At 39.6% G+C, this 26,837-nt stretch overlaps 1 protein-coding gene across 6 annotated transcripts in view; it reads left to right on the top strand.

Annotated features, from left to right (window-relative positions):
- KATNIP (katanin interacting protein) overlaps positions 1 to 26,837 on the top strand; it is an 81,115-nt gene that overhangs the window by 39,041 nt on the left and 15,237 nt on the right. For all 6 annotated transcript variants that reach the window (XM_085307237.1, XM_085307236.1, XM_085307241.1 and 3 more), the window contains 5 exons: positions 7,189 to 7,923; positions 8,224 to 8,432; positions 15,194 to 15,269; positions 19,977 to 20,154; positions 22,583 to 22,748. In XM_085307237.1, the coding sequence (XP_085163363.1) occupies positions 7,189 to 7,923; positions 8,224 to 8,432; positions 15,194 to 15,269; positions 19,977 to 20,154; positions 22,583 to 22,748 (1,364 nt within the window). The remainder of the gene's footprint in view (positions 1 to 7,188; positions 7,924 to 8,223; positions 8,433 to 15,193; positions 15,270 to 19,976; positions 20,155 to 22,582; positions 22,749 to 26,837) is intronic.

Genomic DNA, 26,837 nt, shown 5'->3' on the forward strand with positions numbered 1-26,837 from the left:
AAACTTCACTGCATATGTTATGTATTTTATGTAATTCTTTTTTATGATATGCATATGGATGGCCCTCCTGGGAGAGAGCAAAGCTCCATCACTGTAAGTCCTGAGCCAATGCTAAAATACCATTTGCTCAGCATCCTTTCTCAGAAAGTGGTTGTTATGAGATGACTGGGGAGCAAGGTAAGAACAGTACTAGCAAGCAGTCCTTTCCTTATATGCTGTCCCAACCTATCACTGTGTGGGGCTTATGGACTTCCTAAATCAGAGGTGGGGTCTCTCCATTTAGTAGGCCTTGACAGGTATGTATATGTGTGTGTATATATGTATTTATTTCCTCTCATGAAACAATGCAGTCAGCTTTTTGAACCCGGAGAATTCCCAGTTAACCATCTGTTGGGTGAAGAACTATCTTTTGTGTTGGCCCTGTCACCCGTGAGATCTATTCTATAACCCTAATGCTTACCCATAACGGTTGGAAAATTGACCTTGTTATTTTTTCCTTTTCCACTCATGRCTTTACATACATCTTTCATATCTCTGCTCATCTATGAACTCTAATCAATGTAACTATTGTTCATGTGGAAGCTGCTCCCTGCTTTTGGTTATCTTGGTCATCCTTCTCCAAATCTGTTCACATTTGGCTGTATCCKGTTGGAGGTGGGGGTGGATGGCTAGATCTATGTAGCTGTATTCTGCCTCTGGCAGTGTCCAACAGAGTGTCCCTAGGGAAGAGCAGGAGAACTGGGCAAGTTCTGGTGGCGCTTGCTGCTTTCTAGCAACCTCCCAACAATCTGTGGCTAAGAAACTTCTGAGTGTGGGTAATATATCTGTGTTCAATAACTAACACTAAAATAGAACTTGTTAACCACAAGTTGAACTTTTTCTGGCCTTTAACCAAWTTTTTTTGGATTTCCATTATCAGAGTATATTTTTAATTTCCATTTTCCAGTTTCAAACCATGTGTCACTCTCTTTTTGGGGCTATTTAATCTTAGACATTCTATAGTTATTTAGGATTGGATAACTTCTCTTAAAACTAATGGCATCTGGCAGAAAAAGGCAAAACAAGGCCCAGAGAACTGGAAGAAGATATTACAAAACTGCAAGTTTTGAGTGTAGATATAGTGTAATTAACCATCAGAACAATATCCGTGAAGGTGTAGCATATTGTACATTGTATTTGGATGATTCCAGTAAAAATACGGTCTGAAGAAACAGGAAAGATGCTTAGATGCAGGAATACCAATTGAAATTCCATGGCAGGTACTGTATAATGTTATTGGACAAAGGTGAGGAGAATAGTTCTTTCTAAACTCAAAATATTTGAATTTCCTTCTCTTGCTGCTCTCTGTGGGGAAAACAGCATTTTTTAAGCCTATCAGAAATTATGGCTCAAAGAAGAAAAAAAAAGTTCTTAGGTAGGATGAATGCCTTCTTACTTTCACCAGAGCCTGTGGTTGCAGTCTCGTTCACATTTCACACTACCTCTGTTAGTTTAAAAACTTCTCAGCATTGYGGAAACTGTGAACAAGTCCCACTGTAATAACTTCTGTTCAGCATTAAAACAGTAATGATTTCAGAGTATTAATGTGAACTATCACCTGAGGGTTATCAGGGGTCTAGTTATGATGTCCTTCCTCCACTTCTGCTCAGAGGACGTTTAGTCATCTCGTGCTTAAGACTCTTATGGAAAAAATTGAAAATAAAACTCTTAAGATGTTTGCTTCCTGGCAAAATAGTGTGCCACCTAGCTACTTTTGTTTTATTTGTACTGTACTGTGCAGAGTGAAGCTATCTCCAAAGTGGARCTGAGTGAGCATTAACAACAGGGAAATGGTTTTAAGTGTTTCCCAAAGAATGGTGGATTTTAATTGGTATGGGGCTGAGGGAACTGCTGTTTCCCAATAGCRATAAGTGACAAAGGGGAGGCTGCACAGGCCCTGGTACAACTTCACAGCACGTGTTTGGTCTCTTAATGAAGACTAACAAGAAAARTGGAAATTAGAAATACCATGTGTGTGCCTACTTAGTTTGAGTTAATGTTGCTATAAAATTGTACAATTTTTATTCAATAACTGCTTCACTGTGCAAAGAAAATGCTGGTGGAAGTATGCTGATTAAAATTTGCAAATAGCATAAATTGGCATATTGTGAGTTAAGAGGATTGAAAAATTGTGCAGAAAGATGTACTTGAGGACTGCAGTAATATAAATGGAATGCAATTCCGTCGTACTGGTTGCAAGGTCATTTGGRGACTAATAACAGAAAATTAAATTGTAAGCTTGAATAATCAATTGCAGATGACTAAGGAAGAGAAAGATCTTGGCTAATTAGCTGATCTCAGACTGATTATGAAATGCTAGTGACATGCAGACATGAATGTAGCAAGGCRCTTTAAGGATGTATCAGCAGAGGTATTTCCGTTAGAGTTACRGAAATGCTAACATCGCAAGACAGGCGCTCATGAGACTTCAGTTGAAAAACTTCGCAGTTCTGATCATCCATATTCAGGAAAGCTGATTACGAAGTGGAACAGATAAAGAAGAGGTTTTTAGAATGATCTGGGAAATGAAGTGCGTGATTGCAGCAAGGAAGCATGACTGCTGTTTATAATTAGAACTGTTAGAACTGGGTTTAACAGAACGGGGGTAGCAGAAAGAATTTGTGGTGAGGTTTTTTTTTTTATTTTTTTTTTTTTATTGATTTGCTCGTGTTGTCCCAAGATGCAGTTCAGTGTAGTTACAAAAGAAATTGTACGGTGCGTCTTACTTGCAGGATGGGAAGCTTGGTGATTAAAGACACTCCTGTGTACGTTTGTAGCGTCATTAGTTCTGGACTCCGAGTAGCATACCTCATACACTTCCTTCAGGCATGTGGAAGGCTAGCAATTTGTAATGTCTGCAAGCGGGATAGTCTTTATATACATGTGGAGTTTATTGCAGGAATATCACTGTTCCTGCACGTGGCTGTAATATAAACGATGAATTTTAGGCACTGAAAGGAATGCCAAATGTTGTAAGCTGCCTGCCATTGACCTCTACTGCCACGCTACCTCTGCATTCCTTTCAGAGCTCTATTTCTCCTGTTGTCGCTCTTTCATGTAGCCTATAAGTTACAAACCGGTTAATCTCCCACTKAAAATGAGTCCTGCTGAAGTGCTTTGGAGCTGTGGAATGCCAAGAGATGTCAAATAATTTTCTTGCTCCATCCTYGAGTTTTCAAGCTTTGATATTTTAAAATGGTAATTATTTATTTAGCATCTTCTCCAGGTAGATTGTGTGGCTTTGTGAGGATCTGGGAAGTATTACGAGCATACCCTGTGAGTATATGTATGGACAGTGATTTGACTAAGCAAGTGACTTACAAGTGACTGAAGTTCTCTGAAATGGGCATGTTTTCTGCCCGTCTGTATTTCCTGTTCTCAAGAAGCGGTGTGGGGTGGGRAATGACCAGGTTTTAATCTCTAGCCTGTGCATACAGGTCACATCCCTGTTCTACGTAGTTACCCATCTAGTTTAAAATCTATACTCTGATCTCAATTGTCCTTCAYTGTAAATGACTATTAGTCTTACATTAGGATCATTGTTTTATATCATTGGGAAAKATGCAAAGTTAAAAGTTATTCTTAAAGCGGTCTGTTGGACAACATTGTTTTGTATTTAACTGCAGTAGGCATGTRTTTCTATTCTTGATAACCATTTGCTTTAATATGCACTCAGGGACATTGTACGGAAGTAAAATCTGGCCAATGGGTCTGTAATTGTTCAGTACTGAACTTGCTTTTCTTCATTTATATGAARAAAATGCATCATTGACAGTTTTGTTGAAAATCTTTGTTGTTATCTGCTCCCTAATAGTTTTGGGATGGAAATGAAGCAGCCTCCCCAGGGTGGTCTCAAGGAGAGCATGCTTTGCTCCCACTGTGCTCCTCTAAGGTATTATCCGCACAGCATTGCCATTAGATACTTTACTGTTACCTTCCTTGTACATCATCACTCTTGTTGGGAAGTGGGGAGAATATTTGGGCTTTACATTTGGGACTTGCACTGCTTTAAGAGCCTTTTCCCTTTTCCCGTTTAACTATTTTTAGTTGCTTTGGACATTCYCAGTTTATCACTTCACTTTGACATCTTAGACATAGTTCTCCTTGCCAATTCTTTTTGTTAGTCCTTGTAGGTTCTGCATTTACTCTGAGTTACCCCTGAGAGATTTATTAATCCATAGAAGCCTTTATCTTTCAAACCATTGTTTCTGCTTTACTGAAATGCAAGAGCCCATTTTCAAAATGATCCAGAGCGGTCTGTAGAATTGCTCAGCATTTGCTGTTTGTTATTCCTGTGCCACTGGTCTTCCTCATCTACAAACTTTGCTCAATGGTGACCTAGTATTTTCTTCCTAGRTGTGACTTCCCTTCTCTAGGCCTTCTGATTCAGGTTTCTCTTACCTRGCCTTCAGAATTGACAGATGGCACAATCAGCAAGCCTCATTTGACTAAGAAATACAGCTAATAAAGTATTTGACAAGACCTGTTTCCTGCAAAATTATGTTTGCTAATAGTGGTTATATCCCTTATTATTTGAGCAATTCTTTGGGGATTGTTTTTGCTTGAGATTAGTGTCAAAAGTCATCAAAATTATTTTATTTAGTTCTTCTCAAGATCAGTGTAATATTAGGRTGATACTGATTTTTATGGAACTTCTCCACTAATTTAAGATTAAAAAAAGAAAACAGCATAAGCAATCAGATTAGTCCCAGGCTGATTCTTTCAGTGTACTTGAACGTGAATTACAGAGGCAAAACCTTTAGGTAAGTTGTTAAATTGCATCTGTTAGTACTCATACTCATGTCCTACCTGCTAAACAGATTAGARTAACACACTAACTTTTGTATGCACAGAATGAAAATTAATTTTATGTATTTCATAAAAGTCAGACCAAATCATCCTGTCCTTCCTGCAGTCGCTCTACTTAGCAGCAGGAAGCTGGGATTTTGGTAGCCTGGACTCCTGCATTCAGGATACAGAGTTGAAGTATCTTACTGCAAGTAACAGAAGCAAAGGGGATGCAGCTGACAATTTCATTCTCCTTCTCTCTCTTTGAGGTCACTCTCTCCTGCGTAGTGCTTTTCATCTCTCCTCTTTATCATTCCTTCTGTTAGCTTGCTTTCATGAATGTCTTTCCTAGCCTGCTTTTCTTCTACTTTGCAGTCTCCCAGTTTCACTTGAGCAGCGCACTAAGCAGTTAGGAGGATTGCTAATAACGATGCAGTGACTTAGGCTACTGTGATTGAGGGAGCCAAGAAAGAGATCTTGTGCAGGAGGAGGATGGCAACACAAATTGTAGCTGATTGTAGGAAGAGTGGTGAGTTGGTAGCACTAGCGGCAGCAAGGTAAAGAGGAGGAGTTCAGAACATTCACTCATCAGTGACAAACGGTAACACCTTGCGCAGGGGCCTGTGCCTGCCAAAGGCAGTGGCAACAGCTGAAGGGAAGACGACCTGCAATTCTGTGGATTGATGCTGAATTTATTTAAAAAATCAACCTTGTTTAAGYTCAAGGTCCTCTTTAGCAGCATCCCCCACCACCCAGGCCCACTATTGTATGCTTCATAGTGGATATCTTTATAGCCATCATTCTGAGGGATTTTCATTTGCATTTCTAGCTTTGAATAAAGTTGTTCAAAAAAAAAAAAAAGAAAAGAAAAAAAAAAGAAAAAGAAGAAAAACCCCTCAGTTGAAGGGGAAAAATGTTTCTGATAAGTTGGTGCAATCCTTAACTTATGCTAACTGAAGATTTTCACTAAGACTGTCACTTTTTCTATGCTCTATTTATATAGAGAGTTTTATAAATRTGTAAGAGTGTGTATTTCACAGAAATTATGCATTCAGGGGAGGGAAACAGTGCAAAATCYTTACAGATGCAACCAAAAATGTATTTGTTTTAGTTCACTAATGCTATTTATTGCATAGTCTTACCTAGATAATCTTCGCCCCATGCCCTAACCATGAACATTTCACTGATGGTAGTGAAAGGCAACAAGTGCTTTGAAGAATATGGGGAGGACAGAGTGCACAGATAAGACAGATACAGGGTAGGAAGATAAAATGGACAATCAAGTGATTTTTGTCATTTCAGCCTATTTTGACATAAAAGACCACTTGATCTCTGTAGTGCATTAAAAACTTAACCAGTTCAGCTCTTTCCGATGGTCTCTGTAGCCAGTAGTACTTGAGATCTTCTGTAGATCTTGATCTTTGACATTTCTGCAAAAATGCAAACAGGAGTTTTAAACTGATGTGACACCCACCCAGTAACTGTTTGTTTGGACCAAAGCCTTGGATCAACTAGCAGACAGTCTAGTTAATTAACTGGACTGCTCAGTGCAAGTGCAAGTACAGTCTGTTACTAATGCAGATTTACTTTTTGTTAGCCATCTAATCTCTTAAAGTTAGACATCCAGACAGGAAGTTCTCCCTGCTGAGATGATATGAGGTGAAGCTGTCTAAAAGCTTCCATCTTACTGAATAACTATGCCTCTGTCAGTCTGTACAATTACAGTGTTTACTTGTATCCTCTTTTTTTGTGTGTTTATACTGAAAAAGGTAATACTTATTTAAAGATGAAAAGACTACAGTTACCACAGCTAGAAAGATGTATAAAAGCAATGGAGAAGAATGAGTTTTAATGCTTACTTTTTTTGATCTTGGTTTAATATGTGAYATATGTGTAAGATGCTTCTGATAAATGTAGACATGAAAGCAAAATAGTAGATTGTCATCTTTGAAATCTRATGTGGAATGCAGATTGTCGTGGAGGCAGGTAGGATGTAGTTATCAACGTCTATTTCCTGCAGAAGATTTAGAGTTTAAAGGTTTTGCTCAAGACCTTAAATTATGAAACTCACTAATGATGAATTTTTGGAGTCAAGAATTCTTAGTCTTAAACTTGGTTGCATTTTTTTTATATTGCTATATACTCTTCTTTTCAGTATTTGAAAGTGATTGTTTTATTTAAGCCTAAATGGAGGGTGCAAATTATGACATGTTGTGATTGGGAAGCAATATAAAAGTGATAACAGAATTTAGTAGTAATGGAACATGAACATGACAAATAYAACTTTTTCTGARGTTTGCATTAAAGTGTTTTGTTTCCAGTCCTGTCTATGCATTTAATATTTATGTGATTTTTTTTCAGATGAAGATTTCTTTATCAAGGGCATGGCAACCTCTAAAGCAAGATGGCGCAGTGAACAAGAACATACTCTCCAGGAGTCCTGGAACTCCTTGGTAAAGTTTAATTATTCCCATCGTGGTCGAATCTCTAATATGGATTTTCAAGGGGATATCTTTGATGAGTTTCTCCATCAGCAGAAAATCAACCGACTTGGAGAATATCAGCTAGTGAGAAAAGATGGACTACAAACACTACCAAAAAGGCAAGAAGAAGAAAATTGTATGGAGACAGATGATGGAAGCGATTTCAAAATCCCTGTTTTGCCTTATGGGCAGCACTTAATGATAGACATTCAAACAACGTGGGGAGATAGGCATTATGTTGGTCTTAATGGAATTGAAGTTTTCAGTTCTAAAGGAGAACCCGTTCAGATTTCAAAAATAACAGCTGAACCACCTGATATAAATATTTTACCAGCTTATGGCAAAGATCCCAGAGTAATAACCAACCTAATTGATGGGGTAAATCGGACACAGGATGATATGCATCTCTGGCTAGCACCATTTACCCCTGGAAAACGTCACTTTATCTATATTGACTTTGTGAATCCCTGTCAAGTAGCTATGATAAGGATTTGGAATTATAATAAGTCTCGTATACACTCTTTCAGAGGTGTGAAAGACATTGTAATGGAGTTGGACAAACAGTGTATCTTTAAAGGAGAAATTGCAAAAGCTTCAGGAACCTTGTCTGGAGGTACGATCCCATTCCTCATTTTCTTTGTGGAAACAGCAGCACAGTATAAGCAAATACCTTTAGCTTGTTTATTATCATCTTTCTCTTCAAACGAAGCTGGTGCTTTTTATAGTATTTAATCCTTTTAATTTCAAAATGTAATGACAAATCTACTAATGCATTCTCTAATGACATTGTGAAATTAAGTAGCAGATAGAGCTAATTTTTATTGTTAACACACTTAGCGACCAGATTGGATTTCTGTAACATGTATATAATCTTTATGTAGTTTCTACCTTTAATGTTGTGTGTTGCTTTCAGCTCCAGAGCACTTTGGGGATACTATATTGTTCACTACTGATGATGATATTCTTGAAGCTATATACTGCTATGATGAGACATATGATGGAGAGATGGAAAGTGCCTGTTCCTTGAGATATGAAGAAGAGCTAAAGAGGCCAACAACTGCTGATGGGGAGGGAGATGAAAGGCCTTTTACACAAGCAGGGTTAAGAACAGAGGATCAGAAGGTAGGATCTCTGTGTTCAGAAATCTCTATAATGTATTTCTGAAATATCATGAAAGTAGGAGGCACTAATTCCCATAACGGACTAGAGCTAAAACTGATACAGCTATCTGTCGATTTTGAAGATTTTTTTTTCAGCCAATTAATTAAGGAAATATTTTTAAATGCAGATGGTTCCCCACATTTTGTTCTCTGGTTATTTAATAAGATACAGACTTAAGATACTTTTTTATCTTAATTAAGATACAGAAGACTATACTGAATTACAACCAAATTGTGCTGTGTTTCTGTAGTGTATTGGTTATCATGTTTGCCTCACGTGCGAAAGGTCCCTGGTTTGAAACTGGGCAGAAACAGGGGGCTGTTTTTTCAACCCCTCCACTGTTATCTTGGGGAAGCCAAAACCAAAAGCCCCCGATCACTGAGCCACCCAGGAGGGCAATGCGCTTCTGCCCGCTGCTGAGGCCTTCAGATGATGCCACTGGATTTTGAGCAGTGAACGTTGTGTACCTTGGCTTCAGCAAGGCTTTTGACGCTGTCTGCCATGACATCCTCCTACATAAACTCAAGAAGTGTGGGTTAGACAAGTGGACAGTGAGGTGGATTGAGAACTGGCTGAATGGCAGAGCTCAGAGGGTCGTCATCAGTGGCGTGGAGTCTAGTTGGAGGCCTGTGGCTAGTGGCATCCCCCAGGGCTCAGTACTGGGTATCATCCTGTTCAACTTATTCATCAATGACCTGAACGAAGGGACAGAGTGGCTTCTCAGCAAGTTTGCTGATGATACCAAGCTGGGAGGAGTGGCTGACACACCAGAGGGCTGTGCTGCCCTTCAGAGAGACCTGGACAGGCTGGAGAGCTGGGCAGAGAGGAACCTCATGAGGTTCAACAAGGGCAAGTGCAGATTCTGCACCTAGGAAAGAATAACCTTAGGCACCAGTACAAGCTGGGGGCTGACCTTCTGGAGAGCAGCTCTGCAGAGAAGGCCCTGGGAGTGCTGGTGGATGACAGATTGACCATGAGCCAGCAATGTGGCCTTGTGGCCAAGAAGGCCAATGGTCTCCTGGGCTGCATTGGGAAGTGTTGCCAGCCGGTCGAGGGAGGTGATCCTGCCCCTCTACTCAGCCCTGGTGAGGCCTCATCTCGAGTACTGTGTCCAGTTCTGGGCTCCCCAGGACGAGAGAGACCTGGAGCTACTGGAGAGAGTCCAGCATAGGGCTACAAAGATGATCAGAGGGCTGGAGCATCTGCCCTGTGAGGAACGGCTGCGAGAGCTGGGCCTCTTCAGCCTGGAGAAGAGAAGACTGAGGGGAGATCTCATCAGTGTGTATGAGTACCCGAAGGGAGGGTATGGCTGAACTCTTTTCAGTTGTCCCATGTGACAGGACAAGAGGCAATGGGCAAAAACTGAAGCACAGGAAGTTCCGCCTGACTGTGAGGGGGAATTTCTTCCCTGTGAGAGTGACAGAGCACTGGCACAAGTTGCCCAGAGAGGTTGTAGAGTCTCCTGTTTGTAGATATTCCAGGCCCGCCTGGATGCAATCTTGTCTAACATGCTGTAGGTGACCCTGCTTGAGCAGGAGGGTTAGACTAGATGATTTCCAGAGGTCCCTTCCAACCTTACCGATTCTATGAAATATACACACACATGTTTATGTGTAAAGATATATATTTTTTTCTTTACTTACTTGGGCAGAGATAGAGGAGTTTCTTTTTGATTCAGATACACTTGAAAGATTATGCTGCTGTCAGTGATTTTTTAACCAAAACTTTCACTTTCTGACATAGAGCAGTTCATGTAATGAGCAACTGTGCTCTCTACCACTCAAGACAAAATATTTTTCCATGTTTTCCACAGGGATGGTATAATCTTGCTTATTGCTTCCCTTGCTAGTTTTAAGTGTCTGAGGTGAGAAGGATCAGGCATTATCTTGCTTCTCAGCATCCACTGGGAAGTAGTACATTTCTCTTCCCTGCCTCCCTCCCTCATTTATTTTTTTTCCTCTTTCCCTTTCTGACTAGCTTTCCCACAGGTCTTTGTCCAGTTTGCAGCATAATACTACCATACGGTAGTATTTTGCTACCTGGAGGAAGGCTGTATTTCTAGCAACCATAGTGTTGAGTCATACTAGTTGAGCCAGTCTGGCATCAGAGCAAAGATCCTGCAAGACTTTCTGCTCAGGAAAAATGTGAGGCAGTCCTTGGCCCAGTTTCCATCGAAGTCTTTATCTTCTCAGAATCTTACTGAGCACCTACTCTTACTTCAACGGTGAAATTTTTTTAGGGGATGCAGTCATAATTGCAAATCTGTGAGGAGATCAAAAGCTGAATCAATGTAAATTTCTAGGTGGTTCAGCTCAGGAGTTCCCAGTCATATATTGTTCCTAATGAGCCTTGTGCTGCTATCAAGCTTGCTCATTCTGTCTTGTCCTCTACTCCTGGTGGCTTATAAAACAAAGGGAAATGTTTGTGATGTTAAAATTTTATATCATTATTAAGATCGTGAATCAGTAACTGATCCTTTGACTTCTCTGGTGTTACTTAACACTTTGGCACCAACAATTCTAGTATCACCTTTGCTCACAGTATCCTAGACTGGTCAGACACCCTGTGCAGTTTAGGATTTCATGAACACAAATTGAAGTTCACCTCTCTTTTTGATCAGTTGTTAGCTGCAAGCATTCACCTGTACTTCATCCATTGCAGAAGCCTAGGCCTGGAATGCTCAGTCTTTGCTCAGAGACTCTGCCTTTTATTTTGCTGTTCACCTGTGAATCTTCTGCTCCTTTTTTAACTCTGAAACATGCTGTCTCAGGAATGGAAAAATAGAGTGTTAATCTGATTGAGCCGCTGATTTTTCCTGTCATTCTGTATTTGCTAGTACCATCAGGGTTTTGTAGTTGGATGCTTGTGCCATGCAAATGATATAAATTTTAGTAGATGGTTTGTCTTCCCCATTGTCATTCAGACCACTGGTCCTGGCTTTGGGTAGAACAATCTCTGCCTGTTGTTCATTCACCCTTTCTCCCTATAGCATGTTCAGTGGTTGAGATCGTTACTGCAGAACTTTTCAAAATTCCTTAAAGCAGCATCTCTCATCCTTCTCAATATTATCACTGCTTATCTCTCTTTGATCTCGCTTTCCACGACTTCAGTTCTTCTTAATGTGTCAACTTCTATACCAAGCCAGACCCATAGCTAATCCACTTCTCCCAACTTGATGGCCAACCTGTGAGTGCTTGGGGGGAAAGTAAGAAGAAGGCAAAGTATGCAGTGGTGTTTCTCTGGAATACTCTCCCAGCCACTAGGAATTTGTGTGTCAAGACATTTTGACTTGGCCTTTGTGTTTAGTATTCTTTGATAGATTTTTGTTTCATTAATTGGTCTACTAGCTTTTTGAACCTGTGTGTGCTTTTATGACCTTCAATGCTCTGTGGTAAATTTCCTAGCTTTACTTACACAGTGTGAAGAAGCACGTATTTCCATTTGTTTTGAATCTACTATCTCTAGGTTCATTTAATGCTCTCTAGGTTTTGTATTGGAAGGGACTGAACAATTATTCCTTATTCCTTTCTTCAAGCCACTCAAGAGGTTTACACACCTCTGTTATAACCTCCTCCAAATCTCTCTCTTTCCAGAATGATCAGTTAACACTTTTTATATGAGGAGTGGCTATGCTCACTTGTAGAGCTGTAGTAATACTTTATACTTTTTACTTTTCCAGTAACTCCTGTCCTCTGGTGGTATTCTGTCCTAGCCATAAGGATTTAAGAACATAGGAAGGGCAGTGTTTGCAAACAGAAGTAGTAACTCTTACTCAGAATAGCCACAAATGAGACCACTTCTGCAATAAGATGATAGGTACCAGTGGAATGGAGGGAGTTCAATGACCAAGAAAGGATGAGGAAGGAGAAAAGAGGTGATGAACCACCCGTGTCAAGCTACCTTATGGCCTGCAAGGGAGGGCGTTATACTGTACTCTATAAAACTAGTAAGTTTGTTATATCCATGGGTTTTGGTGTTCAGTAGAGTTACAAATTTTAATCCTTAGGCTGATCTTTCTAAGTTGTTCTTTTATTTGTTATTAAGGAAAGAGGAATGAGAGATCAAAGATGGAGTTACTGCTCTGTTAGGCAACCTCAACAGCAGTTGTTTTTTCCATCTTTTGTGTGTTGTCTGAGTTTATTGCAGCATACAGTTTTTGTTCAGTTTCATCTACTTAATTATCAGAAGGACACTTGTTCTGCTGCATGAAGTATGTTACAGCCTGGAAATAAACATGTAAGATCCAGGGATGTCAGTGGTTCTACTGCAGAGATTTAATACAATGGTAAAAGAAAAGCGTTGACAAGTTTTATATTTCTTAGGCACAACACAGGTCCATTTGTTGTACTCTGAATCACAGGGAGTTCACCTCTAATGATGAATGAAAGTGCAAAGAATGGATTTAGACTCCTAAATTTCTCTTTGTTTGGGATTTTTTTGACTGCTAATGAAGATTGAGCTTACGCTTTTTTAGAGCCACCTGCAATACTGCTGAGATTACATTATAATTTTATATTACTCTATAGTCTTTTAGTGTACATGTAAAATGAGAATTTTATATGCACTGATAAGATCCTCCCTCAGTTCTGTTTTCTCTAGGCTGAACAGAGTCAGCTCTCTCAGCCTTTCCTCATAGTAGAGATGCTGCAATCCCTTAATCATGTTAGTAGCCCTTTGCTGCAGTCGCTCTCATAGCTTAGAGCCCAGAACCATACACAGTACTCCAGATGCGGCCTCACCAGCGCTGAAGAGAGGATCTCCTCTCTCAACCTGCTGGCAATGTCTTTCTAATGCAGCCCAGGATACCGCTGGCTGCCTTTGCCACGAGGGCACATTGCTGGTTCGTGGTCAACTTGTTGTCCACCGGGACTTGTCCCTCTCTGCAGAGCTGCTTTTCAGCAGGTCAGCCCCCAGCCTATGCTGCTGCATGGAGTTATTCCTCCCTAGATGCAGGACCCAGAACTTGCCTTTCTTGAACTTCATGAGGTTCCCCTCTGCCCATTTCTCCAGGCTGTTGGGATCCCTCTGGCAGCACAGCCCTTGGTGCATCAGCTGCTCCTCCTAATTTGGGATCATCAGTAAGCTTACTGAGGGTACCCTGACCTTTCGTGCAGGTCAGATAAATAAGTTGAACAAGATTTGACCCAGTATTAACCCCTGGAGTACATTGCTAGCTACAGGCCTCCAACTAGACTTTATACCACTGATCACAATGCTCTGAGCTCTGCCATTCAGACAGTTTTCAATCAACCTCACTGTCCACTCACTAGCCTGTACTTCCTCAGCTTGCCTATGAGAAGGTCATGGGAGATAGCATCAAAAACCTTCCTGAAGTCAAGATAGACAACATCCACTGCTCCCCCCTCATCTAGCCAGCTCGTCATTCCTTCATAGAAGGCTCTCAGGTTGGTTAAGCATGGTTAACCCTTTGTGAATCCATACTGACTGCTCCTGATCACCACCTTATCCCGTTTCTTTAGTTGCTTTGTTTCCTTTCCAGGGATCAAGCTGAGACTGCCTGGCCTGTAGTTTCCTGGGTCCTCGTCCTTTTTGAAGACTGGAAGAAAATTTGCTTTCTTCCAGTCYTCAAGCACCTCTCCTAACTGTTATGACCTTTCAAAGATGATTGAGCGTGGCCTTACAGTGATATCCACCAGCTCCCTCAGCACTCGTGGGTATTTCTTACCAGGGCCCACAGACTTGTGTTCAGTTTGCTTAAACATCCCCTAACCTGTTCCTGCTCGACCAGGGGAAAGTCTTCCTTTCTCCAGAAATTTCTGTCTGGTCTCTCAGACCTGGAATTCCACAAGACCAGTCTTACCAGTAAAGACTGAGGCAAAGAAAGCATTGAGTACTTCAGCCCTACCCCATTCAGCAGAGGGTCCGCATTTCCCCTAGCATTAGTTTTGCTACTGATTTATTTACGGAAGCCCTTCTTGTTCTTGACATCCCTCAGCAGATTAAACTCCACATGAGCTTTGGCTATCCTAGCCCTGTCCCTGCATGTTCACGCAATGTGTCTCTATTCTTCCCAGGTTACCTGTTCCTGCTTCAGCCTTCTGTATACTTCATTTTTATGTCTGAGTTTTGACAGGAGCTCCTTGTTTATTCGTGCAGGCCTCCTACTGCCTGTGCTCAACTTCCTGTTCAGTGAAGTGGACTATCTTGAGCTTGGAGGAGGTGATCCTTGCATATAAACCAGTTTTCTTGGACCATTCTTTCTTCTAGTGCAGAATTCCATGTGATGCTTTTAAGCAGATCCCTGAAGAGGCTCAAGTCTGCTCTCTTAAAAGTCTAGGGTTGTGATACTGCTTTTTGCCCTGCTTCCTCTTCTCGGGATCATGATTTTTACCATCTCGTGGTCACTGCAGCCAGGAGTTAGCCCCTTGTATGTTCCGTGCATTAACAACAGCAACAACGATAACAACAAAAACAACAAAAAGCCCCCCACAAATAGCCTCGACTCTCTGTGGATCCACATAGTCTTCTACATTTCGGGGATATTTTCCATTGTTCCTCGGACAGCCTTTCTCTGCTGCAGTAGTTTTGTTTCATTATTTAGTCTATCAGATCAAAATTATTAATCATCTGTGGCAAGATGGGGGGATTTTTTCATGTCTAACCGTCTGCATATTAGTAGCACTTTATAAGCAGTTTTATGTCTGTAATGTATATTTATATAAGATATGCATATTTATTGCATCTGTTGATTTACTTTTTAGGTTCAAGATCAGGTAATTGTGTCAGACCCTTTCTCTGAGTCTGCACCCAAGGAACCGGGAGTATTTACTGGAAAGTGTAAGTTCTTTGATTCTCCTCACCCACCCTTCCCCAGACATGTTATCAAGGAGTATCGGATTTGTCAGTCCTACACAACCTAGTGGCAGATGTCACATCTGGAATAACAAAAAGAATAATTGCACTTCTAAGGTAACAGCTTCGTTTACTGTAGTATTCAGAACACTGTATCATAACAATTGGCATTTAATTTGCAAAAAGTAACTCTAGTCAGTTGCCTAGTCCCTGAACTGGATTTGTGATAGCTGTGTCCGTTACCCAGTAATTCTTTCACAATCCTTTGTTCTGTGTATTCCTGTAGACTGACTGAATTTCTCAAGTCAGGTTGACATTAGAAACACTTCAGACACACCAGAGTGTTACACTAATCAGGTACACGTGATATGGATGTGTCCTCTACCAAAACAACTCTCTATGTGCCTTCAAAATATTTTTCGTGCCTTTCCCCAGTGAAAGCCTCACGCAAGTTCCAGAATGCCCAATACTTTTGGTACTAGTTCTTGGTCCTTTGGCTAGTGCGGGAGAAAATGGGTTCATGGGCATAGCATAAAGCCTTCAGCAGTCTATGATGTGCCTGCTGAAAATACACACAAATGCTATGCCTTATTCAGCATATCTATGAACTTTCTAAGATGCCTCTCCCTCTTCCCACTTCTTAAAGTGGGTAAAAGAGGAAATATTATTCAGAGCTCAGATCAGTCTTGCATACTGACAGGATACTGCTAATCAGCTGATTGAACTATATTGTCTCTACCAGACAAAGAGGCCCTGATTCCTACTGAGTGCTTGCTGAGGAGGAGCTGTATAAGAAGCTAGCTAGAAGTAGGGGAAGCTTTCCGTGTTTTGTGAACCACAATAGGAACTTCAGTGTAGTTTCTTGCACAGGAAAATAATGATGTTAATTGCCTACAAGAGACTATCTTTGTAAATTAGCTTGCACAAAACCAAGAAGCCATCTATTATCTACAGTTTGTGTTTGTGGGGAAACCCTTTACTTCTACTTACTCTGTCCTGCCTGCATATATTATTTCTTGTTCTCATTATGCTGGGGGGAAGGGAAGAGGTGCACAGACCTGGAGTAAGAGCCCTCTCCCTGCTGCTGCTTTTGGAACATGACTGAGAATTGTGGAAGATCTAGAATCAGTACTGCCTCTTTCATCTGGGACTTGTGATATGGAGATGCTTCTAATGCTAAGGGGAAATCATGCCTGACCAACCCAATTTTACCAACAGCTTACCTTGACTTTTAGCAAGGCTCTTGACACAATCTCCCATAGTCTCCTTGTAGTCAAACTGGTGAGAGATGGATGGGATAAGTGGATGATAAGGGCCTGAGGTTCTGGTGCACCACAAGTTGAAGAGGAGTCAGCTGTATGGGATTGCAGTAAAGAAGGCTAACTGCCTCCTGGGCTGTATGAGCAAGAATGTAGCTAACAGGGTGAGGAGAGGAATTAATCTCTTATATTAGGCATTCATGAGGTTGTGTTTGGGATACTGTGCCCAGTTTGGGGCTGCCACAAGACAAGAAAAACACTGACATACTGAAGCAAGGCAGTGGAAGGTCACAGAGATGGTCAGGTAGCTGGAGTACCTTATGTGTGAGAAGTGCTTGAGAGAACTGAGTTCGTTCATCCTGGAGAAGGAAAGAGGAGGGTGTAGACAGGATGGAGCCAGGCTCTCCTCAGAGGTGCGCAGAGGCAGAGTAAGAGGCAATAGACACAAAGGGGAACACGAGACTTTCCAACTAGATACAAGGAGAAGCTATTTTGCCATGAGGGTTGTCAAACACTGGAACAAAGACCCAGAGAGGTTTTGGGATCTCCATCCTTGAAGGTGTTAATCCTGCACTAGGCAAGCTCCTGAGTGACCTGACCTAATGGAGACTCTCTGAGCAGGATCTTGGGCTAGGGAGCTCCAGAGTCCCCTTCCACCCTACATCATTCTGTGGTTCTCTGAAGGCTTCAGCATGATAATACAAGCTTTAAACGCTACACAGATAGCTGCTTGACCCTTTTTTTCCCTTAGTCTGTTTGAATATATACTCTAGTTTTGAATGAGTTCTCTCTTGCGTGATTGCAATTGTATAGTAAGCAGGTTCAGACTTAGCAATGGCCTTGGTAATAGCATCTAATACCAGTGTAGCTATAGCTCCAAGCTTGTCAACTAAATAAACTATATATTTCTTAACGTCCTTGTAAATGCTAAAGAGATCTTAAAACTCAGCTGAATTTGTGTATGTTGATGCTTAGTCTTGGGTAAATTGCTAGCAAGTATTTACAGGTAATTAGCCTGTATGGTTTAGTAGCTTTAATGCTAGTTCCCCCCACCTCCCCAGTGCATTGTGATTACTGGTGCTGCTTTAGGTATTTTCAGACCTGGTGGTTCTTACGTTTTGGAGATGAATGATATGAAAGATATTTTTCATTTACAGTGATGGATTTTTGTCAAAGCTGATTGGACTAGAATATTGCTTGTCATACCTGTAAATGTTAATTGTATTTTTTCAGTAAGACATGAAGTAGCTAGACCTGAAGATACGCTAGTAATCTTTTGTCTGCACGATTTTTCTTTCCTATTTATTTTCTGGAGATGCAGGCTAATCATCATCACTGCTTTTCACTAGTGTAAGCAATTCTGTCTCATTAAAATACTTCCATGTGTCCAGTTCTCATATGAAGATAGTAAGTTAAATGGATTGCTAAACTACATTTCTTTTTTGACTTACCTACAAGTTAGTGTTTTTTAAGAGATGTAGTCATTTAGGATTTATGAGAGGCTAGATTTAGATGAGGCTGTATAGTGACTTAGCTTTCAAAAGATAATAATTAAACTTAAGATACAATAGGTACTTCTCTATTTCTGCGTAATTCTAAAATCTGTCATGTAGCTGCTATGTATGTGCTGTTATTGCACAAACTAAGTAATGAGACGTTTGATAATATACTTGATCTGGAGTTGTATATTGACAAATGAATAGGATGTTGGTAGCCCAATAAAGGTCTAACAGATTTACAGGAGATACCGTGGTATTAGATGGAGGTAAACATGCGGACTGGGAAGTATTCAAGTACAAAATCTGATCAAATCTAAACAAAATACGTATATTGCTTGTGCATGACAGAAAACGGTAATCATTTGGTCAATATGTGCACTAGTAGGTCACAGCCTGGAGAGTGGCAGTAGGGTGAGTAGTTCCAGAAGTGCCTCTAGTGGCAGTAGAAAACCTCCTTAACAGCAGCAACCTTAAGTTCCTCACAAGTTAGGAGTGAAGGGAGGAATTATCCTCCTGTGACAGGCCAGGTAAATGCAAAGTATTTCACTGTGCTCTGGCCATTCTTTTTGAAGTCAGCTGTAGCTGTAATGTGACTTCTAGTGCAAATTAGTTACAAATATGCAAATTAATGAATTTGGTATCTGAATGGATGGAAATGGGAAAGACTGGGTGAGGGTGATGTCAACCCTAAGAACAGAAAGCAATGAGATGTGCTTCCAAAGTCAAGAGTTCCTGTGCACCAAGAAAATAGCTTGAACGCTAGAATCTTTGTCTTTAATACAGTGTATATTAGGGAAAGAGGGGAAAAAATTATATAAAAATATAGGGTGTATAGGGTGACCAAATAAGTGGAAATAAATTATTTCGTATGTTGGAGTTGGGGGTGGTTCTTGTCACTGAAAAAATCTCCTTCCTTTCTCAGCTTTTGACTTCCTTAAAGCACTATGGCAGGGAATTGGTAGCTCTCTCCCTTTAAAGCCAGTGTCAGATGGCTGGAGCTCACCCCACTTACGTTGCTCTTGCTAGCTCTGCAGATGAGAAAGGGAGCATCCTACAGCGGCAATAGCAACCCCATTGAGTAGGGGATACTGTAGCTCCCTATAGAAAGAAGGTGGAGATACAAACTAAGCAGTCACACCAAGGATGTTGCAGCATAAAGGCATGATTAAACTATTTAATAATCTCCTAAAATGATACTCATAATGAAGAAGGGAACAGAATCAACTTGGCGTATAAGGGATGGTTTGGGTTAGAATTCACTAGAGATGGAGAAATCAAACCTATGGAAGTGGATAAGCGAAGTGGCAGGTGCTTGGCAGATCCATCTTGTGAGTAGGGAAGTCTGGAGGCACTAGGAAAGGACTAGGTGGAAGGAGGTGCTCAGCCAGCCAGGAGCAAGGTGATTAGCTGGCTGTGTCAGAGAGGGAAGAGAATGAAGGGGAAGTCTTGGCCAGATGCCTGCTCCTTTTAGAGGAAGAGTTTGTAGCATCTATGAATAGGGAGACTTCTGGAAACGGCTGTATCTTGGAAGATGGCAAACAAAACAATTAGTTCTTAAAAAAAAAATCTCTAATCATTAAACAAATAGTAAAATAGCAACTTAGAACAATTTATGAGAATATGGAACTCTTGACCTGTAATGTGCAGAGTAATGTTCCAAGTGGTTTTGATGGGAACATGGACTTGTAAGTAGCAATTTCACATTGGCATTCTGTTTTGCAAAACATTTGTGCTGAAAAGTCTTTAAGGAGTCCTGATTTCCTGCCATCTTCAATTATTTTTAAGAAAATTCCAGACCTTTTATGTTCAGGTGTTGAGTTTTTTGGCTGCTATGTACCTATGGAAATGTCTTCTGCTTCACACTTATTCAAATTTGGAGTCTTGACCCCGTACTTTAAACTGATAAGTATATATGTATATTTTTTTTTATGTAGGCCTACAGCTGAATTTTACCATGACCTGGGGAGACTCTCATTACCTTGGACTGACTGGACTTGAAGTGATAGGAAAGAATGGTCAAGCATTAAAAATAACTACAGAACAGATTTCTGCTTCACCCCAAGACTTAAATGATCTTCCAGAGTATATGGGAGATTCCAGAACACTAGAAAAGTAAGTAGCAAGAGTTGGAATGTCTAAGCATTTCTGCAATTTTCTTGCCTTGTGCCTGCTGTTTCAGTGACAGTCTGCTATATATTCTAATCAACCAACATTTCTTGTACTGAACCATCAATTTTTAGATTTTACATTTTAAATCAGATTTTATAGTGATTATATTAATTACATTAATATTATAGTGATTATATTAAATATTATATAAGCCTTATGTTATGGTTAATACATGTTAATGTAAACACAATTTTTATATCATCACTGCTCACTCCTAGGTTTTTGCAAGCTACCCAGGAGCAGCTTGTTGTAGAAACATGAAGGAGATGTTTCTAAAAGATGGTGTTTGAATTAGGAGGTGGTGACATGCCTGATTGATATCTCTGCTCAGGACTTTCCAAGCAGAAATGTGTTTCCCCTGTAGCAACTCTYTATGCATATGCAGTGAAACTTATGCAGGATTTTGGAAAATTTCAAGGAAAAAATTCAAGTTAGAAAGAGGCAACAACTTACGAGGGAATTACATGGTGGCATTTTCACTTCTGGCAATTTTGCAGCTTTTTTTTTTTTTTTTTCCCTAATTTCATTGAAGCTTTATTCGTTGACATGCATGTTTCCTCAAATTTTTTTAGTTACAAAATGGTAACAGTGTAGAAATAAAGGATATTGCTTTGGGGAGGACTTGGCATTTATTGTTATTGAACTGCATCCTGATGTTTCCAGATCGTATCTCTATTTGTAAGAGCATTTTCAATTCTAATCCTGTCTTCCAGCATGTTTATGGTCTGCTAATAGGCTTGTGATGTAGGTTTTCTCTTTTCCATCTTTGAGTCTTCCTTAAAATACTGTATTATCCACATATATACTAACTCTATCCTTATTACAGTTTCTGCTAACTTGACTAACACAGATGTCAAGCTTGCTTGTCTGTACTACCCCTGTTCATCTGAAGAACTCTCGCTAAAATTATCATCACACTTGCTGCATTCTCTACCCTCTGTTATGAAGTCAGTTTTAAGGTTTGCATTTATGTATGCGCTTAGCCTTCCAGAATTTATGATCCTTTTTATTTACTTCGTTTGGTCATGACTTCTGTTGAAAGATGACTTCCAATAACTTTCTTCATCCTGCCACTAAGCTAGGCAGGCTTCTTTATTTTTCAATTCCTTCCTCTTTCTAAAGTCTGTCTTTGTAAGTGTTACACGTTTGTTGTATACTTGCAGTATGATGTCTCTTAATATTCTGTATGCTGTGTGTAATGATTTTATTTGGTTGCTTCTGTATTTTTTTTTTTAACATACTTCATTATTTTTGCTTAAGACCCTTTTTGAACAGAAGCAGTAGGGGCTTTTCTGGTTTTTACTGTTCCTGCAAGCATGTTGAGTTTGAGTACAGTGCTCTTTAACTGTAGCATTTTGAATAAATCCTAGATACTCTTCAGGACCAAGTCAAGGATTATATCTTCTCTCATAAGCTCCCCGATCAACAATTCCTCTGTGAAAGTGTCGTTAATCAAATCTGTTTTTTTAAGGAACTGCCAAGTCTGGCACTCCTATATACACAAGGCAGTGTACAAAAGTAAGTACAGTGAGGCAATGAGCAGTGAGTTCACATTCTCTTCTATTTGTGTCTGTAGTTTGTGATAGGAGATACAAGGTCAGAAATGAGGAAATAATGTAATGAAATTTCTCTAGTCAGCCCAAAAATCCTTCTCTTTACAAAAAGGCATTGCAATACTAATTATATATATATATATATATATATATATATATATATATATATATATAAAATATTATATTATATATTATTATATTATATGTATTATTATTATATATTATTATATTAATATATTATTATATATGTTATATATATATAATTTTTTTTTAAGGGAGGAATATGCCTAACTATGCACATGCAAAAGGATGCGAGCAAATGCTTTTCTGAGCTATCCATCTACCATCCAATTCTCTTGTTGGAATCAGCATAGTTGTGTTAGTGTAGTAATATGCTGCAGAGTGGCGGGAGCATTAGCCTAGATGTGGAACTGTATTGATAAGTTATATGGCTTCTGAGTCTAAACCTTTTACCTTCAGCTGTCATGCAAATGTGGCAGGGCTCTTCTCTGCCTGCCCCTGTTCATGTAAGCTAAACTTGAGGATTTTTCTGTTTTTATCTCAAACATATTCCACTGAAGGAAATGCTGCATCTTTCCTCCCTCCCCATCTTTAATTAGATGATCACACATTATTTTTGATGTTTACAGTGCTATTTTTAATTGAGTGCACAGAGACATCATAAAGCTCTGTTGCTACAAGTGAAAATTAGAAAAATTTTAGCACCTAGTAAAGCACCTGTTTTTCATGAGGAAAAACAAGCTTTTCCTTTTTGCAGCTAATGGTTTTTTTTTTTTTTTTTTTTTTTTTTTTTGCAGGTTAATAGATGGGACTAATATTACAGTTGAGGATGACCATATGTGGCTTATCCCCTTCTCTTTTGGAGAAGATCATCTGTTCACAATTCATTTTGATAAAATTGAAAGTGTTGCAGGGCTTCGCTTTTGGAACTATAATAAATCTCCAGAGGATACCTATAGAGGGGTAAGTAAAAGAAAAGAAGCCAGCAAAAATATACAGCAGTGCATTGGAAAATTGGTACTGTGATAAATGAATATAGCTGTCTTAATGGAACACCATAAATCTTTCTAGATTGTCTGACTCTGAGTTTTGTGGCAGGTGTAATGTATTTCTGTCTCCACAAGCAGCAAGTATCGGGGGTGGGGAGGAAGCCAGAGAGAGTTTAAAGAAACTTTCACAGCTGATTTTTTCGAGAGACATACAGTAGCACATACTATTTTTAAGATATATGATGCTAAACTGGTGTCCTTTCAGTATCTAGTATTTAGGCCTACAATATGGATTCCTTATTTCTTGCAGCACAGGGCATGATAGAACAGGGGACACATCTAAACAGATTTTCTGTGGGAGAAAAGTTACAGAAAGCATTATCTGTGTGTGAACTTCTCTGATCTGGGAGTTTAAGTGTTTCTGGGCACCCTGCTTTTCTCAAGTCTGTCACTTTACAAAATGATGGTGAGCATTAACCTTTCGAGAAAGCCTCAAGTGTGTTGGGTCATTGCTTCATATAGATAGATGCTCAGCCTAAAGACGATCAAATGAGTCTTACAACTCTCATCTATTGTGCAAGGAAGAATAATGTTTTTAATTAGCTATTTAGGACACTGACTATAAATGTTGTAAAGCTGTTTAGTTAACTGCTAGGTGTTAAATGGAGATTTGGTCTGTCCTTATAAAGTAAGGAGTATAATGCAATTTCTCTGAACTTGCATCATGAAATCTAAGACTCTATTTATATGGCCATGCCATACGATTTTTAAACTTGGCTTCCATTTTTAAGTACACTGTAGCATGGAGGCTATCGTATGTTCAACTGAAATATTCACTAGCCAGTTCAACAGAAAATAGCTGCTGTTAGCAATGTTATACTTGGTTGATGTATGTGGACTGTATTCAGCCCAATCAATCTCCCTCCTTCAAGAAGCAGGAAGAGTGTCTAGAACTCTAATATTAGTTTGGAAAAGCTAACATCAAACAAAGCTAAAACTGTATGGCTAAAATAGTGTAACATACTACTTCTCTTCTTTTTTTCTTACTACTTGCATCAAATTTTATTTTATATATATATGTGTGTGTGTATAAAATAAAAAAAATTTCACTGAATTCTTGGAGTTAATTGTCAACTGCTACCTGTTGGAGAGCATGTGCTATATGCAGCTAGCACTCCGAGTTTGACCATCACCCATTTCCCTGTTTTTGTTCTCAGAAGATATACGTGCAGTAACCAATGTGATAAAATAGTGCTAAGCAGTTCACTGCACAGAAAGCTTATAAATCCGTATATGAAAGGAAAAATTTGGAAACATAAGCTATGCATTCTTGACTTCCAAACTGAGTCAGTAGTTAAGAAAAATGTTAGTGTGTACCAAGCTAGAGAAAGACAAGCCAAAAAGAATCAGTAGGGCGCTCTAAAACTGAAGTTGGAGGCTTGGATCCATCACAGGATTGGCCCAATCCTAATGGCAGAGGTTGTAGAACTGCTGCTCTGTGCAAGTTTACCTTCCAAAATTACTTTCATGTGAACGCTGTTGGGAAGTATTCCCGCTCCAAAACTGAGCCTTGGCAATTTTTTAATAGCATCATGGTGTTTTGTAGAGAGACAGTACTGGCCAAAGAATCCCAGAAGGCTAAGGTATGAGATGTCATGTTTAAGCTGCAGTTGATCTATAGACTTCCAAGTTTGATACCAGATTTCATAACACATTACATTATCCCCAAGGTTTTTGATATATGAGAGGATTCAGGAGCATGTTAATCCAGCTTTTAAGCATAGTGTCAGTATGACAACAAGGGTTGGGATTTTTTTAGCTAAATTTGTAACATAATTAATATGGCTAGACATGAAGAACGGGCTCTTCCTTGTGAGAGTGGTGCAGCCCTGGGACGATGCCCAGAAAGGTGGTCACGTTTCTGTCCTTGAAGACTTTGAAAACTCAACCAGACAAGACCCAGAGCAAGTTTTAGCTTTGCAGTCTGCCATGTGCTGAGTAGGTGGTGAGACAGGAGACCTGCAGAAGTCCCTTCCAGCCTAAATCTCTTTGATTCGGGGGGGGAGGGGCGGAGAAGACACGTGAAGCACCATTTTCACCATTTTTGAGTGGCAATGTAGAATGTTTTCACTACTATTATGAGCCAAAGCTTCTCTAAGGCAGAGCAGAGGAGAAAAGTTTGCAAATGAGTTTTAAAAGGTGGTGAGATTCAAACCAAATCAATTCCCTGTCCATGGCTCAACTATTATTAGAATCATAGAATGGCAAGGTTGGAAGGGATCTCTGGAGATCATCTAGTCCAGCCCTCAAAGTAGCCCCATATGGGGATTGAACCCACGACCTTGACATTAGCAGCACCATGCTCTAACCAACTGAGCTAAACCTAGAGAAGAAAAAGAAAAAAAAACAGGTCCCTAATATCTAAAAAGAGAATTTGGCCTTTGGAGGCCAGACCAAGAAGGAAAAAGTTAAAAAAGAGGTGAGTCAATTAAAGTAGGTATGCAGGTGGCACACCTGTAAGTCCTGTAGCAGTTACTGAGTGCAGCTTAAATGAGGAGAACATACCTGCAACTCAGTAAAAGTGTGAATGAAATACATTTTCTGCAAAAGGGAAGAGGCAAGATTTCTGTGAGGTCATGAAGATGCATGAGGCTGTAAACTGTGGGGTGTCAGGACAGCTGTTCCTTAAATAAGTATTATTCCTTCTGAGCCGCAGTCCCCGGATGTAATAGTATCCTGATTTGCTAGGCAGCTGTAGACTGGTGGATTCTATTTATAGGTTTAGTGTGAGAGGCTAATGGCAATGAACTGTCAAAATGAAGGCTCGTATGCTATTTCCAGCTGTATGAAAAATTACCTTGTGAAAGCTTTGTTACGTGATGAGTAAAATGCCATGTTTGATGGTTGAGTGCCTTCTCAGCTGATGAAAATTACTTTAGAAATGAAGGCTGTAAGGCAGACACAAATGCAAGCAGCTGTGGTATAATAGGTAAGGTTTCATCTTTAAGTCTCTAGACCTCCTATTTAATACCTCTTTCCTAAACTAAAGCAAATTTCAGAGGATTTGCACTTCCTATCCCAACTTGGCAGCCTGATTCAACTGGAAAACAGCATGCAGAACTGTTTCTAATGTAAAAATGTTTCCTTGCTTTGCTTCCATGCTTATTAAAGATGAAACCAGAAAAATAGTTATTTTTCTCTACTTGATACTCTTGCAAACATTTCCTCCATTAATCTTCATGCTCTTTTGGAACTAGAATGGATACTGCTTCTAGTCAAGTACCTGCTTCCCCCCCACACACACTCAAATTAAGAAATGTCTGTGTTCAAAAGAAAAAAACCTTCTTAAGATTTGATTTTAGGATATTGCTTGTGTAACTTAATTGAATAGTTTACAAATGGCAAAAGTATAAAACTGTTGTGACTATCAGGTAACTGATAATATTTGGGCTTTACAGAAAACCTTGAAGTTTTTAAGTTCTTAGGCTCACATCTGAAATGGAATTTTTGACTCAACTATACATATTGCTTATTTTATTAATAGAAGTCTTAACTGATAATGAAAATAAAATATTTGCATACAAAACTAAATTGGCCTCAAATTATCATATATGCATACCAGTATAAAAACAAAAGATTAGAAAACTGACTCACATTACTTTTAGTCTAAATTGTCTTTTAACTAAGTGAATCCATTCTGATTCAGTCTATTAATCAGCAAGCTTTAGTCATAATTATAACAACATCTTGTTTTATTTTGCAGGTAATATTCTTCCCTTAACCGGTAGTTATTGAAAGATGCGGTGCAGTACATGCTGCTTCTGATTAACTAAGTTTGCATTTAACATATTTCGGGGCAAGGTGCAATGATACTCGTTGCTGCATGATTGCAACCATTGTGTGACGGGATCATGCTTACAGCACCAGATGGTGCTCATGGGGGAGGGTGAAGGAGCACCAACACTCCGTCTTCTGAGTAAGCGTGCCTGAATTTAGTTTAATCTTCAGACATGCGTGCATCTATGGTATGGACAGGGCTCAACCTTTTTGCCTGGAGCAGGTA

Source organism: Rhea americana, unplaced genomic scaffold, assembly GCF_003343005.1.
Source record: "Rhea americana isolate MKP2758 unplaced genomic scaffold, rheAme1 scaffold_255, whole genome shotgun sequence".
Classification (NCBI taxonomy): domain Eukaryota; kingdom Metazoa; phylum Chordata; class Aves; order Rheiformes; family Rheidae; genus Rhea; species Rhea americana.